This window comes from Haematobia irritans, chromosome 3 (genome assembly GCF_050003625.1).
Source record: "Haematobia irritans isolate KBUSLIRL chromosome 3, ASM5000362v1, whole genome shotgun sequence".
Lineage (NCBI taxonomy): Eukaryota > Metazoa > Arthropoda > Insecta > Diptera > Muscidae > Haematobia > Haematobia irritans.
Window position 1 is genome coordinate 227,809,097 of NC_134399.1, and position 21,240 is coordinate 227,830,336.

The 21,240-nt window shown below is 36.8% G+C and overlaps 2 protein-coding genes across 2 annotated transcripts; both read right to left on the bottom strand.

Moving 5' to 3' along the window:
- Positions 1–2,624: 2,624 nt before the first annotated feature.
- Positions 2,625–4,499, bottom strand: LOC142231481 (uncharacterized). Its single transcript, XM_075302089.1, has one exon. It carries the CDS (start codon positions 4,497–4,499, stop codon positions 2,625–2,627), a length of 1,875 nt encoding a protein of 624 aa, XP_075158204.1.
- A 62-nt stretch (positions 4,500–4,561) lies between these two features.
- LOC142231482 (uncharacterized) lies at positions 4,562–7,864 on the bottom strand. The gene has a single exon (XM_075302090.1). It carries the CDS (start codon positions 7,862–7,864, stop codon positions 4,562–4,564), a length of 3,303 nt encoding a protein of 1,100 aa, XP_075158205.1.
- Positions 7,865–21,240: the final 13,376 nt, after the last annotated feature.

The window sequence follows — 21,240 nt, forward strand, 5'->3', positions numbered from 1 at the left end:
CATTTGACTATATTTGTTTGGGATTTTGAGGAACCATTTGGCCATTGGCATGTATGAATCTTGATACTTAATTTGTTATTGCTTGTGCATATTACATTTTGAGAAACCTTTGGAGTATAAATTGAAGTATTGTTTATTTTCACCATTGCTTAAGGATAGTTTGTGTGTGTAAATTCTAACAGAAACCAACTTCTTGCAATAAGGTTTGGATCACATATGCGGTATGAGGAATTAGTCTGGTATGAATGCTATAAATTCTATAAATCAAGACGATTTATCAAGGGTTTTGATAAAAATTAAATACAAACTAGAAATTAATATATAAAATCAACTAAAAACTAAGTTTATAGTTTGTAGGATAAGAGTTAACTGGTAGTTAATTTCGTTAGTAAAATATCGACATATTGTTGTGAAATCTCATGGAATATATTTATTATTATCACCCAACACTCAAACAAGTTTATACAGCAGTAAGTACGGCCAGACCGGGTCTTAAATACCCACCACCATGAATAAAATATAACAATTACCTTTGAAACCTCTTCTTCGTAGCGTGTTACTTGATAATATATAGCTGGTTACTTGATAATGTATAGAATGATAATATACAGAAATGATTTCAAATCTAAAATCTATAGATTTGGAAATTGTACTTTCAGTTTCAAGCAACTTTCATAACACTAGGTCACAAATAATAAAATTTTCTCTGTTATTTGTTTCATACTTTTTCCCATTGATTTTGACCCACTAAACATGAAAATGAGTTTTAAAAAATTTTCTGTCGATTGGTTTTCGCGATACAAATTTTTGAACTTTTTTTTTTTAATTTTTGGAGGAACACTTACAATTTTGAGCATATCTTTCGTCTTCTTTGACCTATTTGATCCAACTACTACTCAAATTAAAGAAAATTGAGCCGTCTACAACTCATTCTCAGCCGCCAACATCCAAACTACTTACCCGATTTGAAAATTTTCTGAGAATGAGTTGTAGACGGCTCGATTTTCTTTAATTTGTGTAGTAGTAGGACCAAATAGGTCAAAGAAGACGAAAGATATGCTCAAAGTTGTAAGTGTACTCCCAAAAATTAAAAAAAAATAAAAAAAATTTTATCTCGAAAACCAATCGACAGAAAATTTTTTAAAACTCATTTTCGTGTTTAGTAGGTCAAAAACAATGAGAAAATTATTCTAGAACCAATTCACAAAACGACTGTTGGCTAGTGTAATCAGTGCGCCTTCTATACCCTGGAGCGATAAAAACTAAATCCGTTACATTTTCCGGCAAATCGGATAAAGCCTACGGTTTATATAAGCCCAAGGAGTTAAATAGGAAAATCAGTCTATATGGGTGCTATGCAAAAAATATGCACCGATTGTGGTTCTGAAACCCCTACAGAATTTAGAACCCAAATCGGAGGGGGGTATATCAAAATTTACAGGAGATCGGTCAATGGACCCATAACCCCATTTTTGACACACCTATTTGTGGTTCTAATACATCTAGATTTCAGGTAAATCGGATAGAAAATAAGGTTTCTAGAAGCCCAAGACCCCAAATCGGGGGGTTGGTTTATATGGGGGTGAAAAGGCGGGGAGTTAAATAAAATAATTTATCAATGAGGGGGGAAATAAATAAAAACACAATTAAATTTCGGGTTTTAAAAAGAAATAAATTAAAATTTAATTTATTGGCGGGGGTATTCGTACCTTCGGGTATTTGAGCGAGAGAGTAAGTAAGTGAAAGTTTCGATAAGTCATTTGTCATTTTTTCAGATATCGTTATAATTCCGGGGTGTATTTTACAATTCATGAAACTTAAATCTAACAGGGTGTCAACCTGAACATCCCGCCCCCCTTGCAGGAATGCAACATAGGGGCAAGCAGGAGCTAGGGGACAATAAAAAAACGAGAATTCAATCTACATATCAATGGACATACAAATACAAAAAACATAAATAAATAAATTCAATGGGACCCAGAATGGACGTGTATCACAATCGTAGCAGGTCCACTGCCGGTGTTGGGGCTAACAGTGGAAGTGTTGACCGGATTGTGACCACAAGTGCATCGTCCGCCGGCGGCTCGAGGTTGATGCGATTCCGGATTTGTCGACATCCTATTGGCTGCATTGGTGTTGCTACGAGCATCTAGCGAGCGCCTTTGGTGGGTGTCTCGTCGTGGGGTTTTCTTCCTAGGTTTAGCTTTTTCCGTGGCCTTCCTAGAATTCTGGGGTCGGCTAGCGACGGCACTGGGGGGATTTTCACGCTTCCCAACAAACCTCGGGTGGAGCATCGTATGGTGCTCACCACAGCATTCCATACATCTTTCACGGCTCTTGCAATTCAAGCGTTTATGGGACTCCGCCAAGCAGTTGAAGCAAAAGCCGAGCTTCATCACTGTTCTCCGACGTTTCGCCGAATCCATCGCACGGAAACGAGGACAGAGACGAAGTACGTGAGGCTGCAAACATATCTTACACCGCACCTCACTACCCTTCTTCGTGCGTTGGGTGACGTCTTTATCTGCCTCAGGGCGTTCATTTGTGAGACGACGTGATGGGCCAGACATGTCTGGAAATACGAAAAATGGGGACAGCACACACACAAAGAAAATACAATGTTATTAATTTTGTCCATCAACAGGTAGTAGTACGAGTTTGACAACGGGCCTTGTAATAGTACAATTTCCAACCCTGATGTCAACAACTCGCACTTTGTTGTCGGGGCCTAAGTAGATCTTTTCGATTCTACCTACTTTCCACTCTGGTGGAGGCAAATTATCTTTCCTGATTACTACCAGGTCACCAACGGCAAAATCTCTTTGAGGAAATTTCCACTTATTTCGCTTATGGAGTTCAACGAGATATTCCTCTTTCCACCGTTTGGCGAAAGAGTGATAAAGGACCTTAAGTTTCTGCCATCTATTCACATAACTTAACGACTCAATTGTCGTGTCGGGCTCCGGTGGGGAGAGAAGGGCAGAACCTATAAGGAAGTGTCCTGGGGTCAAAGGAGCCAAATCGTTTGGATTATCGCTCATAGGACTAAGGGCCCTAGAATTAAGGCATGCCTCGATTCTAGCTAGCATTGTGCTGAACTCTTCAAAAGTAAACTTCTGAGCGTGAGACACTTTCTTAAGATGAGTCTTGAAACTCTTAACTCCTGCCTCCCAAAGACCACCCATATGTGGCGCACCAGGGGGAATAAATTTCCATTCTAATAATTGGAAGGCGTTAAGCGAAATAAGATTTTGCTTCACTTCAGCGAGAAATCGGGCTTGGTCTCTACCAAGAACATTAGAAGCTCCTACAAAAGATGTCCCATTATCCGAAAACATCTTAGAAGGGCAGCCTCTTCGGGAGAAAAATCGGGTGAATGCAGCAATAAAACAATCAGTCGACATGTCATTTGTCGCTTCCAAATGAATTGCCTTAGTCGCAAAGCAGACAAACACAAGCACATATCCCTTAGTGATACGGCAACCTCTACCAATGTAGGTCTTTATATCAAAGGGGCCTGCAAAGTCGACTCCAGTACATGTAAACGGGCGAGACAGCGTAGTTCTCTCAGGGGGAAGAGCGGCCATAATTTGGTCTACAGTTTTCTTCCGAAACAATACACATGTACGGCAATTATGGATGATTGTTCTGACGAGATTCTTCAGTCTGGGAACCCAAAATTCTAATCTCATCAATCTCAACATTAATGAATTTTCACCATGTACCGTATTCCTGTGAATATACTCCAGGTACAATTTGGTAAACCGGGCATCATAGGGTAGAATTTTGGGGAATCTCTCGTCATAGGTGAGAGTAGGGGAACGCGCAAGTCTACCATTCATCCGCATAAATCCAACAGAATCTATAAACGGATTGAAATTCAACAGAGGGCTCTTTCGAGATAACTGCGCATTGTTCTCCAGCGCCACATATTCAGGGAAATGTCGACGCTGGCAGAGGACAACAAGACGACCTTTCACAAAGTTGATCTCACCCTGTTCCAAGTTGAAGGATGAATGCGTCTGTGTCGATTTAAACTTCGGGTGTATTCGATGAAAGAATCTGAATACATATGACAAAACTCTTAGGGCTCTGGATAAATCAGAGAAACGGGCCAAAATATCCTCAGGAGGGGATAATTGGTTCAAATTGACTTGAATCGGTTTAGTTTCAAGATTCGTCATGATTCTAAACGTAGATTTTGGCCATTCGGAGCGAGGGCGACATAACCAAGCGGGACCTTTCCACCAAAGGTTATTCGTTAGAAGATCGCGCGCTGACGAACCTCTCGAGGCTATATCGGCGGGATTATCGTGTGATAGAACATGATGCCAATTACTAGTACCGATTTTCGTAGAGATGTTAGCTACTCGATTCGCAACAAACGTAGGCCAGTGGCACGGGGGCTTCTGAAGCCACGACAAAACTATCGTCGAATCAGTCCAATAGAATGTCTCAATTTCTGGGAGACTCAGCTCGGAGCGAATAGTCTCAACCATATCAGCCAATAGAGTTGCACCGCAGAGCTCTAAACGGGGCAAGGATTCAACCTTGATTGGCGCTACCTTAGTTCGTGCTGCGAGCAGATGCGTGACATAATCACCAGGGGCGTTTTAATTCGGACGTATAGTGAAGCCGCATATGCTTTCTCAGAAGCATCACAAAATGCATGAAGCTGAACTTCATGGTCTGGGCTGAAACCAACCCATCGGGGGATCTCTATCCGTTCGATTTCACTATAATCGTCCAAAAACGCAAACCATCTATTCAGAGTCATGGGTTTCAAACATTCGTCCCAATCTGTTTTGTCCTTCCAAATTTGTTGCATTATAATCTTAGCAACTATTATCTTAGGGGCCAGCCAACCTGCTGGATCGAACAATTTAGCTATCTCAGACAAAACAGCTCGTTTGGTGACGGAAGATCTAGTAGGGGCTGAAACCAACTTGAAAAAGAAAACATCTTTTCCAGCGTTCCAACGTAAACCCAGAGTCTTGGCGGTACTTTCATTGGAAATATTCAAAAAGTCATTATCCAATAAATATTCGGGGGGTAAATCTAACAAAAGACCCTGCACATTAGAAGTCCATTTTCTTAGATTAAACCCAGCAGAACCTAGAACTTCCATAAGTTCATCACGGCTCTTCATGGCATCATCTAAACTGTGAGCTCCTGCCAAAATGTCATCGACATACATCTGCGAACGTATTATCTCCGCAGCAGTCGGGAACTCACCCTCGACGTCATCAGCAAGTCTAAGTAGGGTCCGAATAGCAAGATATGGGGCACAGTTCACACCAAATGTGACCGTGTTCAATTCGAACTCTTGGATTATATCATCAGGGGCTAGACGGAAAACAATTCGCTGATATGACGCCTGATCGGGATGAATCAGAATTTGTCTATACATCTTCTCGATGTCGGCATTGAAGACAAATCTAAATAATCTCCATCGGAGAATCAAAACAATTAGATTTGCTTGTAGAACGGGTCCAGTATACAATACGTTATTAAGACTAACGCCATTAGAAGTGACACTGGAAGCATTAAACACCACACGTAATTTAGTGGTGGCGCTGTCAGGCTTGAAAACAGCGTGATGGGGTAAATAATACACAGTATTAGAAGAATTTACCTTATTCTCATCAATCATGGTCATATGTCCCAAATCAGCGTACTCTTGTAGTACCCTGTCATACTGAATCTTCAGCTCGGGATTTCTCATTAACCGCGACTCATTTCGCTTAAATTGAGAAATGGCATTATTCCGGGACAAACCAAGTTGCAAATTCTTGGGGTATTCACGCTTAAAAGGCAGTGAAACAACATATCGACCATTATCATTACGATAAGTCGTTCGTAGGTATAATTCCTCACACCATCTATCCTCTTCTGACATAGTGCATACTTTCGGTACATCTTCGATTTCCCAAAACCTAGCAAGTTGATCATTCAACTCTATGTGGCTGTAAAATGATACCACCGACTGTAGGGGCTTGGTTTGGGAGACTTTGCTAGTCACGATCCAACCGAAAACTGATTTCTGGGCAATAAGATCACCATTAGGGTGCTTATGAACATCAGTATGCATTATCCGAGAATATATATCACCACCCAGTAAAAGGTCCATATGAGAACACTTTAGATCACACATCGTGACTTCGGGCAGATCTACATCTAGTAGCTGTGACAATGAATAAGTAGGCAAACGACCAGTTAACTTGTCAACCACATACGCATCTGTCGACAACTCAAAAGTTGGGTCAATAGGGGAGCACAAAGAGATCCTACAAACATTAGTAGACTTCGCCGATATCGTGCCGTTTAGGCCAACAATATTCGCAGAAGTAACTGGGAATATCGGCAAAGCAAGTTTCCTTTGCAACTTTCGGGAAATAAAAGTTGCTTGCGAGGCAGGATCGATCAATGCTCTAGCAGAACACTTCACGCCATGACAACACAAATCTACCACAGTAGTTCCCAAAAGAACTGTAGAAAACTGTGATGTTTCCATAGCAGTTGCAAAAGTTTGCAACGAACGGGCAGCCTCTGATGTAGAAGGAACATCGTCAGAAGCTGATCGGGCTGGATTTCCCATATTGCGGGTCATTCCAGGTCGTGAGCTCGAATCTCGACTTACTTGTGCTGAGGATTCCCTTCTATGCAAGTGAGAATGATGTTTTTGTTTGCAGAAGAAACATATATTTGAGCTCTTACAATTGCTAAAAGTGTGCGACGAAGCTAGACAATTTGTGCAACATTTGAGTCGCTTGACTGTTTCCAATCGATTGTTAACCGACATTTGAAGAAATTCTTCGCATAATCGTAGGGGATGCGATTCGGAACAAGGAGGACATTTCTGCTGAGAATTAGATGGTATAATCGTAGAGAAGCTCTTAAAACTTCTATTACCATTATTATTAGTAATTGACTTTCTCTTTGGGCTAGTAGGTTTTCTTACATAACTCGGACCAGAAGACGTCGAAATATTATGGGCGCCTTTAATGTCAAAGACGGACTCAAGGGTCTGATACCGAGCAGTCAAAAACTTATCCATTGTTTCCCATTTAGGTAGGTCAGAACTTGACCCTTGAGATTGCTCCCAATGTCCTAGGGTAACTTCAGGAAGACGGGTGGAACATATGAAAACAAATATAACGTCCCAATTCTTCGTATCAATGCCCAAAAGAGACAAATTAGTTATGCAGTCGCTCATAGTACGCTGCAATTGCTTAATAGAGGGTCCAGATTCCTTTAAAACGGGTGCAAGATTGAATAAAATCTTGAGTTGGGCGTTTACAAGAACCCTTTTGTTCTCATAACGATCGACTAAATTTTGCCAAGCCATCTGAAAACCCTCATTAGTAATCGGACATGTTTTGATAATATCGCGGGCTTCACCTTCCGTCTTTTGCATCAGATAATACATTTTCTGAATATTACTGATATGTTCATTATCTTTATATAGGGCAGAGAACATGTCTCTGAACGTAGGCCAAGATTTATAATCACCAGAAAAAATCTCAGTATCACAAGGGGGAAGGTGAATTGGAAGGGATGAACTAGAAGACTTCTTCTTCGCATTGAGCTTTTCAATTAAAGACTCAATAAGGGCTAGTCCACGCACATACGTCTTATATGTTGCGATATATTTTGCCTTAACTTTGGCAATATCATCACTAGAACCCATAGTGTCACACAATTCCTCATAAATTTCACGGAAATTCTCCCAAAGTCGAATAATTTCCTGTTTATGAATGTTGAGGCTGTGGACGGTGTGATCATCCTCCTTGAGCGAAGTCACGAACATATCCAAATCAATTAAGCGGTCTGCACTTTTAATCAAATTCTTGATATCAGACATTATTATTTTCAATAAAATTCAAATTTTGAGTAAAAAGTTTAATTTGGTATGAAAACGGGGTTGCAGAACTCAATTCCAACAACAAACGTAAATAGGGTTCAAAAAAATTCAAAAAAGTTATGATTTTTTTTTATTATTGGCAATAAACAAATATTTAATGCCTTTGAATATTTTTCGTAAATTAAAAAATATTTAAATTTTGGTCTTACCAACACCACTGTGCAACAAAACTACGTATTAGTATACGATACAATGTGCAAGAATCAAAAATATTTCAAACGGGCGAAACTACGGGGTTAGTTCGATATCAATTTAATTTATTATACAAAATAGTCACAATTGCCTCTTACTTGCAATATTTTTCAATAATTAATTAATTAAAATAATTAATTTTAATATTTGTTTTTCAATGTAAAATAATTTTCAAAATTATTTAATGAACAACTTTTGTTCCTATCGAGCCCACTGTGCAATGTTCAGTTACAACCAGAGAATGAAGCCGACCCTATTTTGTCGGCGGCGGCTAACACTCAATTTTTTCCTCCGGCGGCGGCGGCTTGACGGCTAAGCCGATAAAAAATTGTTTGTTCGGCGGCGCAAGATTATCTATTATAAAATCAATTTGAAGTTTTCCGAATTGTAATGAGATTAGTTGTACAACCAATCCTACAATCAAATTTACATATCATTCAAATTTTTTGAGCTAAATTTTTGTAAAACTATTATAGCAACTTGATACTAATTGATTGAAGGTGGAAAGTTAAAAATTTTGGCAAAAACTATAACAAATATTATTAAATTTTTCTGATATAAATCAATATTTTAGATTAATTGGCGGCTAAATTTGAGTCGAGATGAGTCGACATATTCGGCGGCGGCGTCGACTGCTAAAAACGGGTCGGCGACGGCTAAAATCGGCGGCGCGACTCGGCGGCTTCATTCTCTGGTTACAACTCACTCGAACATGTAATGCAACCTGTAGTACAATTGAATGCAACACACACGTATGTACGTATAACAGTCAACCACACTACTGGATATGAGAGACGGGAGTGGGGGTAATAAAGCAAGCTGTTGGTTTTGTTTGGTTGTTAGAAACCAAAGCTTATGGGCAAATGAAACACAACAACAACACACAGGCAAAGGAAAGAGTGACTTTGTATTTATTATTTCGTTTATTTCTTTTGTTATTCTTGCACTTTTGTTTACTTTATTTTCACCACTAATAAATGTCAACAACCTTACCTTGGTATGATGAATATTATAGGGGAAAACAATGGTGATAGCCAATAATTTAGGGGGTAAAAAATACCAAAATAACCAATCGATTTTCGGGCTCTAAAAAGAGAAGCTCAATGATAAATTATTTTATTTTAAATCTCGGGCGGTTTTATCCGGTTCGAAGGACCAATGAAAAGGCGGGGAGTTAAATAAAATAATTTATCAATGAGGGGGGAAATAAATAAAAACACAATTAAATTTCGGGTTTTAAAAAGAAATAAATTAAAATTTAATTTATTGGCGGGGGTATTCGTACCTTCGGGTATTTGAGCGAGAGAGTAAGTAAGTGAAAGTTTCGATAAGTCATTTGTCATTTTTTCAGATATCGTTATAATTCAGGGGTGTATTTTACAATTCATGAAACTTAAATCTAACAGGGTGTCAACCTGAACAGGGGGCTATACGAAAACATGGACCGATATAGCCCATCTTCGAACTTGACCTGCTTGGAGACAAAAAACGAGTTTGTGCAATAATTAAGCAAGATAGATTTATTATTGAAGGCTGTAGCGTCATGACAACAAATATCCAGACAGACGTTATATCGCTTTAGAATTTCTCCCTGATCGAGAATATATATACTTTATATAGTCGGAAATCGATATTTCGATGTGTTACAAACGGAATGACCATCTTATTATACCCCCACCACCCTACTATGGTGGTGGGTACCAAAAAGTGAACCCTTCAACGGGATCGGATGATGGTTAGGTTAGGTTAGGTGGCAGCCCGATGTATCAGGCTCACTTAGACTATTCAGTCCATTGTGATACCACATTGGTAAACTTCTCTCTTATCACTGAGTGCTGCCCGATTCCATGTTAAGCTCAATGACAAGGGACCTCCTTTTTATAGCCGAGTCCGAACGGCGTTCCACATTACAGTGAAACCATTTAGAGAAGCTTTGAAACCCTCAGAAATGTCACCAGCATTACTGAGGTGGGATAATCCACCGCTGAAAAACTTTTTGGTGTTCGGTCGAAGCAGGAATCGAACCCACGACCTCGTGTATGCAAGGCGGGCATGCTAACCATTGCACCACGGTGGGTCGGATGATAACAGGCGCCGGAAGTCAAATCTGACCGTCGGTATTTATTGAAGCTATACCTTAAAGTGGTCCGATATGGTCAATTTGCAATACCATCCAAACTACATCAATAAATCAATTTAATTAAATTCAAGATAAATATTGTGGACTTCTGGCCTTGTAAACTTTAAAGGGTGATACGGTCAAAATTTGGACAATATAAACTTGACGTATTTCTTTCAATTTTGCATTTAAAAAACCTGAACACCCCTCATTTTGAAGGTGTGTGTGTGTAGAATGTTGCTCCTATTTTGATTTTGGAATTCACTCTTCAGTTGTCAAAATGCCGTCCAAGCAAGAAGAGCAGCGTATCAAAATTTTGCTCGCGCATGGCGAAAATCCGAGCTACTCGCACGCAAAGCTGGAAAAATCGCTAAAAGTTGCCAAATCAACCGTTACAAATGTAATTAAAGTGTTTGGGGAACGTTTGTCGACAGCCAGGAAGTCTGGATCGGGGGGAAATCGAAAACCGGAAGCCGCTGAGACGACAAAGAGAGTTGCCGGTAGTTTCAAGCGAAATCCTAACCTCTCTCTCCGAGATGCCGCAAATAAGCTGGGTGTATCGTCTACAACCGTGCATCGAGCCAAAAAACGAGCCAGACTATCGACTTACAAGAAGGTAGTGACTCCAAATCGCGGTGGTAAACAAAATACGACGGCCAAAGCGCGATCCCGGAGGCTGTACACGACGATGCTGACGAAGTTTGACTGCGTGGTAATGGACGACGAAACCTACGTCAAAGCCGACTACAAACAGCTTCCGGGACAGGAGTTTTATACGGCAAAAGGAAGGGCAAAGGTAGCAGATATTTTCAAGCACATAAAACTGTCAAAGTTCGCAAAGAAATATCTGGTTGGGCAAGCCATCTGTACCTGTGGCTTGAAAAGCAGCATTTTCATAGCTTCCGGGACTGTCAACCAAGAAATTTACGTGAAAGAGTGTTTGAATAAACGTCTGCTGCCTTTCCTGAAGAAACACGGTTGTTCCGTACTGTTTTGGCCGGATTTGGCATCTTGCCATTACGGTAAAAAGGCCATGTAGTGGTACGCCGCCAACAACGTGCAGGTGGTTCCCAAGGACAAGAACCCTCCCAACACGCCAGAGCTCCGCCCAATTGAGAAATACTGGGCTATCGTCAAGCGGAACCTAAAGAAGACAAAAAACGGCTAAGGACGAGCAGCAGTTCAAAGCAAACTGGCTTTCTGCGGCGAAGAAGGTGGACAAGGTGGCTGTACAAAATCTGATGGCAGGTGTCAAGCTTGAGGCCCGGCAATTCGGATTTGGAAAAGCGAAAGCCTAACTGAACCTTTTTCCTGAATTGTATACTAATTGAACTTGAAAAAGAAATTTAATTTGATTTTTTAAATAAGCGATTTCACCGATTTACACGCGTATTCCCTTGACCAAATTTTGACCATATCACCCTTTATTGTCATCAGCCTAATCTTTATAAAATTATAAAAAATACAAACCAAGAAATCCCTAACATATGCCGATACATGATCATGTATACGCAGTCCATAAACGTACATATTGAAATACTTCTTTAACCCCATTCTGTTCGTCGTACGGGTTCCTGTATACACCTCTAACCCGTACAAAATTTTAGGCATTGAATAGCTATGGACCAACATCTTGCGTAGCTTCAACGGAATAGTGCAATTAATACTGTAAAGTCTTTGAAGTCCAAATGTCAATTGGGTTAGGTTAGGTTAGGTTATGATATGTTCATCAAAGCTCAATTTGTTTTCTATAAGAAATCCCAAGGCGGTCATACTTGGCACATATTACAAATAGTGATGACCAATTAACAAATTAGGTAGAGTAACTCCAAAAGCATTAAAAACCATAGCTTTGGACTTAAAGTGGCAGCCCGATGGACTATTCAGTCCATTGTGATAAGCTTTGGACTTAGTCGCATTGACAAGTATAACATTTTCCCTACACCAATCCTCAATTGTTCTGAACCCTACCATATCAGACTCTCCAAATTATTCCTACACGCTCACAAAAAATCGCTTCTGTAACATATACTCCCAAACATATTTTGCTTCAAGCATATACATTTTTGGGTATTGCCCAAACATTTATATGTTTGATCTCTTCCAATATATAATATGTTTGAAAGCATATTGGTCTAAACAATATATGTTTGGGTAGTCTAAGTTCCAAACATTTTGTATTTTTGCATCCAAATTCAATAATGTTGTCTTCCAAAAAACAATATGTTATTATGTGAACATATAATATGTTTGGAAGCATTTTGCACCCAAAAATATTATATGCTTAAAAAAAATTCTCCCAAACAATATTGTGCTCAAAATTTTATTTATTTATTTATATATTTACAATCACAATGAATTATGAAAATAAACAGGTAATATAGGTGCTAACAACATAGGTTTTCGACCTGAATGCTCAAAATTTTGTTTCTGCCCAACTGTATATTCCCCGACATCTTTCTCACTTCCACGAGATTTTTTAGTTCTTAGCACCTTTTTCTGTAATACAAACATTGTAGAAGAAATTATTCAATTGTATGATTTTTTTTTATTTTAATTTTACCTTTTGCCGGACGGGGATTCGAACAGCGGACCACACAGTTTGTAAGGATCAAAGAAGTAGCTGATCAATTGGAAAAATAAAATGTTAATTTTGTAATAACAAGCAACAACCACCAACTTAATTCAATATCGCTCCCTGTTAAATAGCGCTCCAAGCTACTAAACACATATATGTTTATAGGCTATTTCTAAATTAATATATGTTTGCATTCAAGCATATTATATTTACAAACATTTTATGTCCCAAACATAATATGTTCTAACATATTAACATATATGTCCCAAACATGTTATGCTAGTTTATGAACATTATATGCTTGCACTCAAAAATATTGTGTTTAAAAATTTGTGTTCCAAACATATAATGTTTATAGCCAAACATATGAAAAACAGTCTTTTTCAACCGTGTATCCGAAGAAGCAAGCAATTGTAAATCGTCAGCATATAAGTGGGCACTTATGCCGTTCAGTATATGGAATATATCATTTACGGACATATTGAAGAAAAACAACCCAATACCGACCCTTGCGGAACTCCTCTGGATACTATCGTCGTACTAAAAATCGTCCCTGCAAATTGTACGAACAACTACTTATGTCAAAATTTCAAGTCGATTGCTTATTTCGTTTGGAGTTTTGCAATCGCAGGAGCCGTAATATCTTCGCAATCAGAAAACACCAAGTTTTTGCTACTTCGAATGCCGAATCTGAATAAATTCCTGAGTTTTTCAAAACTTATCTGGACTGATCTATAAAAATTATCTATCATCGACCTAAACCTGAGCTGAAATATCACTTATTAAAAACGAAATAATGTCTTTAGTAATATTCTGCCTAGCACCTAGCATAACATAGGCAGCTTCAGTATAATTTCTTCGAAAAATGAATTGCAAAATGCTATAAATTAAATGAATCTTGGCCAAATTCAAATGAAATTGATTCTCATTTTGGGACATGAAATCAATGAGGCATATCACATCAAGATTTCTCAATTTTATTGATTTCCACAACATTGCCAACATCGAATAGATTTAAACTAATAAAGAAATGAAAATAACCATTCCTTATCCAATTTTACAATTTAACAACTAGCAAAACAGCCAATAAAGCCTGCAAATAAATAAAACGTAGAATCATCATAAAATGGAATGCCGATATCGATCGAAGTGAAGGTAAAGAAGACAATCCTTTTACAAAGACCAACATTAAAGATGATGTCAAATTCGTTTGATGGGAAATTTCTTGAATTGTGCGCCAGAGACTAATAAAATCAACGATGTGGAACTATAAAGCAATGAGCCTCGAATAATCCAGCGAAAGGATACAATAACAGGATACCGAGGGTAAATAGGAAATAGCAAAGGGATTCTTCAGATACACATATTACATTTAGAGACTATATATGTTTGGTAGACATTTGCATAGCATTGAATGAGTCAACAGCCTTATTACTTTCCTTGAGGATTATGCTGGCAGGAACAGGATGTTGTGTACGAAAATAAAATTGTTACAAAAGGAATTGTTTTCTGCTCGAAAAAGCTGAAAGAGAAGAAATTCTTGGCGAAAAGTGATTGTATGGGGGACCCGTATACTCAGCGAAAGGGTTACACAAAGGTGGGGGTGATTTTATTTCTCGACATTAATGAGTTTGCTAGGCTAGGCTGTGATTTGTTTTTTTTTTTTCGTCCTTGCAATTATGTATTAATCACTTTTGGTAGTATTTGGTGCTTTGAAGCGGGAACAAGTGGTGTTGGTTTTTGGGACAATCCGGTCAAGGGATTAGCTTTAATGCAGGGTTATAAGTTTTAAAGAATTTCGAGGGGGTGTGTAACAACATCAATTCGAATTGAATCTCCCTTAGTCTTTTGTCGGTTTGTCTTAATGTGGTAGATTCACTCCCAATTTTTAATTGATTACCCTGGAATAAAAGCTCTTTTGTTTTTTGGTAAAAAATTCCAATGATTTTTTTTCTTGGCCTTCAAAGGAAACGATACCCAATTTTATGGTCTGCATTAAGGCATTTTCTTGTTCATTTTTTTAATTTGTTTTTTTTTTCTGTCGCCTTCTTCAGTTTCTTGGTCGGTAGGATTTTCTTAATCATCTTGTCGCCATTAATAAATCTCAGTCATTAAAAATGCAAAAATCCAGCTGTGTTAAAAAGAGAAAAAAAAAGTAAATGAGGAAGGTTTTTGTTTGTTTTCCATACAAAACACCAAACAGCAGAGTGTTGGTCGCATCAAATACAAAAATCAGATGAGCTAACGGCTGGCCAGGACATCTTTAAGGAAGGAACTGTAACAATTCATTATTCTTTCAATCGAGATGGGGACCAAAGACATCACAGCCAGTGGCCTTAGTTCCGGGACCCAATCCTAGATGAATGGCCAAAGTGTGAAAAGACACAATGAATAGAGGACGAAAAAGGGACACTTTACAACTGAATGAATCTAATTAAAATGTAATTATAAATCTAACCATTGAACGGAAGTAACCACGGGATACTATCTCATAATCGCCAAAGACACAACCAAATGATACTTTTTTTTTAATTTTTTAATATTTTTTGTCTCATGTTTCTTGTACCAAAGGACTGCAAAAGACGAGAAAGCAAAGGAAAATTAAATCATGGTAAGATAACGCAAATTATAAAAACACTCGGTCCTATTTTATAGGAAATTGGACCTCTGGGGTCATTGTTAGGTAGAACATATAATGAGAGCATTAAAGAATATAAGAAAATATTAAAGACATAAATTTCAGTACAAATGAAGGGTTTAAAAATCCAGCATAAATAAAAATCGGAATTAAAAGTTGAATATTAATACTAAAAAAATAACCCATATAAACAATACGCAGATGAATTTGACCATTTTGGTAACACACAATGGATTGGATTGTCTAAGGAAGCCAAATACACACAAAGAAAATTTCATTAAAATTGAGCCAACGAAAATTTGTCATTGATATGATGAAAAATGTTCATTAATACAATGAAAATATTACGTTGATAAACAAAAAATTCGTCATAATAAAGAAAAATTTCATTGTATTAATGAATTTGCTTCATTGGCTCACTTTTAATGACACATTTCGTTTGTATAACGAAACTTTTTCTATTAGTGTATAGTATCAGAGACCATATAGTATGTATCTAAATGCGACTCGGTATGCTGACATATCGAATTAACCACTAAGTTCTAAATTCGATGAAATCGTATAATTTCAATATGAATGAAGGATCTCCACCTTTTCAAATTACTTTGGTATTGATTAATTTTATTCCAAATTTCTGTTTTCTACACGACTTCAGGAAGAAATTATAGAAAGTTGATTTTAGTTACTTTATATTTTTTTTGTCAGGTAGGAAACTGACGTATGTCATGTCAAAAAAGTGAAAACAGTGTTAACATTTGAAAGAGCGAATCACAGGAAAAACTTTCAAAAATAGAGATACCCAAAAATCACAATTAACTGTTAAATGCCTAACGTACAGTGGTTCCAAATCACTATTGTTTGGAAATAATTCTATAACGTCATCATAATTTTTTCTTTGTGTGAAAGCTGAGGTGTTTTCCTCTAAGATTGCAAGTTTGTGGGGACCTAGTGGGTCCATGGGCTGGCCTGAAGCCATTGAAAGTTGGACACCTCGAGGGTAAGAACTTTCATTTTAGCTGTCAAATCCGCAATTATGAACCTATTTCCATGATTTTTATACCCTCCACCATAGGATGGGGGTATATTAACTTTGTCAATCCGTTTGTAACACATCGAAATATTGTTCTAAGACCCCATAAAGTATATATATATATATATATATATATATATATATATATATATATATATATATATATATATATATATATATATATATATATATATATATATATATATATATATATATATATATATATATATATATATATATATATATATATATATATATATATATATATATATATATATATATATATATATATATATATATATATATATATATATATATATATATATATATATATATATATATATATATATATATATATATATATATATATATATATATATATATATATATATATATATATATATATATATATATATATTCTGGGTCGTAGTGAAATTCTGAGTCGATCTGAGCATGCCCGTTCGTCTGTTGAAATCAGCTAACTTCTGAACGAAACAAGCTATCGACTTGAAACTTGGCACAAGTAGTTGTTATTGATGTAGGTCGGATAGTATTGCAAATGGGCCAAATCGGTACACTTTTACATATAGCCTCCATATAAACCGGTCCCCCGATTTGGCTTGCGGAGCCTCTAAGAGAAGCTAATTTCATCCGATCTGTCTGAAATTTGGTACATGGTGTTAGTATATGGTCTCTAACAACCATGCAACAATTGGTCCACATCGGTCCATAATTATATATAGCCCCCATATAAACCGATCTCCCGATTTGGCTTGCCGAGCCCCTAAGAGAAGCAAATTTCATCCGATCCGGCTGAAATTTGGTACACGGTGTTGGTATATGGTCTCTAACAACCATGCAAAAATTCGTCCACATCGGTCCATAATTATATATAGCCCCCATATAAACCGATCACCAGATTTGACCTCCGGACCCTCTTGGAAGACCAAAATCCATCTGATTCAGTTAAAATTTGGTACGTGGCCTCAACTACCCATGCAAAAATTGATTGAAATCGGTCCATAATTATATATAAGCCCCATATAAACCGAACCCCAGATTTGACCTCCGGAGCCCCTTGGAAGACCAAAATTCATCCAATTCGGTGAAATTTGGTACGTGATGTTAGTATATGGTATCCAACAACCATGCAGGAATTGGTTCATATCAGGCCATAATTATATGTAGCTCCATATAAACCGATCCCTAGATTTGACCTCCGGTGCCTTTTGGAGATGCAAAATTCATCCGATCTGGTTGAAATTTGGTACGTGATGTTAGTATATGGTATCTAACAACCATGCATGAATTGGTTCATATCAGTCCATAATTTGACCTTCGGTGCCTTTTGGTTGGTCCGAGTCAATTGAAATTTGGTACATTGTGCTAGTATATTATAGTTAACAACCATGCCTAACTAGGTCCATATCGGTCTATAGTTATATATAGCCCTCAGGTAAGTCGATCCCCAATCACACGAAAATTGCTCCATATCATAATTGTAATATATATAGCCCCCATATAAGCGACCCCCATATTTCAATCATACACGCAAAGAAAAAAAAACGTTTGGAAAACGTGTACAGAAAACGTTTTTCTTTTGTTAGAGTTTTTTGAATTGCTTCGAAAATTTTAAACTTTTATCACCAAAAAAATTCGTTTGTTACAAAATTTTTATTTTTTCAATAAAAAAAGTTATTTTTGAAACAACAACACAGTCCATTTCGTTTATATCAAACACTGTTCTTTTCTGACTTTAGGTCTTTAATAAGACACATTTTACAGTTCAAAATTTAATATACTACAATGTAATGTTGAACATTTTTTTCGGAATCTTCCGAACATATCTGGAATATATGTAAAAAAAAAAAACAAAAAAAAATTTGGTCGAAGCAAGGATCGAACCCACGACCCTTGGCACGCAAGTCGGACGTAGCAACCACTGCTCCACGGTGCCAAACTAAATATTTGTTCTGTTAAATAAACTTTGTTTATTCGGTTCGTGGGCGCCGCAAGCTATGCTATATTAATATAACTTATATGGATATTTATCTATTGATGACCATAACAGGTACATAGCTCAGTGGTTAGAGTGTTGGCTTACAAAGTACATGGTCCGCGGTTCGATTCTCCGTCCAGGCGAAAGGTAAAAAAAAATAAAAATTTATAAAATCGTATAATTTCTTCAACATTATTGGTATTACACTAAAAGGTGTTAAGAACTAAAAAACCTCGTGGATGTGAGAAAGATGTGAAGGAAAATGCAATCAGCAAGAAAACAATGTTTTTTTTTTGAGTTAGTCTTTATGAAATTATTTTTACATCCTGGAAAAGAATAAACGTTTATCACAAAAAGTATATACTTTTCTTCCAAATACACTTCCTTTCAGCGAAAAGCAAATGAGAAACGAACTTTGTTTGTCTAAAATTTCGTTTGGGAGGAAATAATTATTTTTTTGCGTGTAGCTCTCTACGTACCGTGCAAAAGTCCATATTTTGTGGGAGACCCGAATTTAGTTAATCTTCATACTTCATTTGTGTATAATTTTTTCCTCTATTTGAGTTTTATTAACTAACGTACGCAAAAAATTAACTTCATGGAAACTTTATTAAAACGTAATAATTCCACACGCAAAGAAAAAAAACGTTTGGAAAACGTGTACCGAAAACGTTTTTCTTTTGTTAGAGTTTTTTGAATTGCTTCGAAAATTTTAAACTTTTATCACCAACAAAATTCGTTTGTTACAAAATTTTTATTTTTTCAATAAAAAAAGTTATTTTTGAAATAACAACACAGTCCATTTCGTTTATATCAAACACTGTTCTTTTCTGACTTTAGGTCTTTAATAAGACACATTTTACAGTTCAAAATTTAATATAGTACAATGTAATGTTGAACATTTTTTCGGAATCTTCCGAATATATCTGGAATATATGTAAAAAAAAAAACAAAAGCAAAAAAAAAACTTTGGCCGAAGCAGGGATCGAACCCATGACCCTTGGCATGAGAGTCGGACGTAGCTACCACTGCTCCACGGTGCCAAACTAAATGTTTGTTTCTGTTAAATAAACTTTGTTTATTCGGTTCGTGGGCGCCGCAAGCTATGCTATATAAATATAACTTATATGGATATTTATCTATTGATGACCATAACAGGTACATAGCTCAGTGGTTAGTGTGTTGGCTTACAATGTGCATGGTCCGCGGTTCGATTCTCCGTCCAGGCGAAAGGTAAAAAAAATTTTAAAAATTTATAAAATCGTATAATTTCTTCTACATTGTTGGTATTACAGGAAAAGGTGTTAAGAACTAAAAATCCTCGTGGATGTGAGAAAGGTGTGAGGGACAATGCAATTAGCAAGAAAATAATGTTTTTTTTTTGAGCTAGTCTTTATGAAATTGTTTTTACATCCTGGAAAAGAATAAACGTTTATCACAAAAAGTATATACTTTTCTTCCAAAGACACTTCCTTACAGCGAAAAGCAAATGAGAAACGAACTTTGTTTGTCTAAAATTTCGTTTGGGAGGAAAGAATTATTTTTTTGCGTGCATGAACTAAAATAGAATTAAATCAGCTTTAGTGAAATATAGGGTTCAATTTTTTTGAGTGTAGTTACATTAATACCAAATTGAACTGAAAATTTCGCCTATCTCTGCAAAAATATTTTTTAATGTACATTAAAACTAATAACGTGGGACGAACTTTTTGCTGGGAGTATATACTATAATTGAGGGAGCTTAATTTTTTTTTCCATATGCAAAAAATTTAATTAACCAGAGTTTGCTATTTCCACTTAATGCATGTTACTACGTTAGTTTTAATTGATAACATTTTAAGAATTTAAATATAGATACATAAATATTTTCCTCTGTTGCTGTTGGATATTAAAGAATATTGAACATCTACTTGTTTGTATACACTACCACAGTACACACACACAATAGAGCTATATTAAATAGTTTGGTTTTGTGTTCGTTAGTAATCAATGTGTTATTATTGGTGGTTGTGAACGTGAGGATGTGTGAGAATGGATCCTGATGAGCAAGGAGTGCAAATGAACATTTGCCCTTTGGAGTTACATGGCACAAATATCTCCCCTCTAATCAAACCAAGAACAAATCAATGGGTTGTAAATTCGAAATGTGTATGTGTGCGTGTGTGCATGGTCTAAAGTGAAAGACAAACTTTCAAAGCCCGCTGGCCTTAAAGTTGCCCTTTTCATTTCGAATCGAAAGAGAATGAGTTTCTCGCAAAATACAAAATTTAGACAAACAACAATTTCGTCTTTTTGAGATAAACATGGACCATACTTTAACTTAAAATCTCTACAAAGACAACAAATCAACTCACCCAAAATAGTCTGACTTTAATATCAGCAGACACAAAAAGCCCAAACAGGTTCATCCAATTACACGAATAGTTCTTTCGATTCCATTGAAGTTTCCTATATCAAACGAGGGGGTGGAAGCGGACATGAATGAATGTGAAGTCCATTCGGCTTCATTATCAAAGCGCTAATTTCTCGTTTTGTCTTTTTCTTATTTACTTTTCATTATGGTATTCTTGGTGTATCCTTTCGGGGGGAGAATTCATTGATGGCAAAGACGCTTAGAATGTCTTTTGGAGTTGTGATTTTAAAAGGAGTCCCTTTTCAAGGATTTCCAACGCAAGTTCATTTGTAAGTTAGTTGGTACTTTAACACTTGAGATCTTTTACAAAGGATATTTGGTTGGATGATACTCTCAATGCTCTTTGT

Bases quoted from the DNA above. Each gene is read 5' to 3' on its own strand.
- LOC142231481 (XM_075302089.1), bottom strand. From the start codon at position 4,499: ATGGTTGAGACTATTCGCTCCGAGCTGAGTCTCCCAGAAATTGAGACA.
- LOC142231482 (XM_075302090.1), bottom strand. From the start codon at position 7,864: ATGTCTGATATCAAGAATTTGATTAAAAGTGCAGACCGCTTAATTGAT.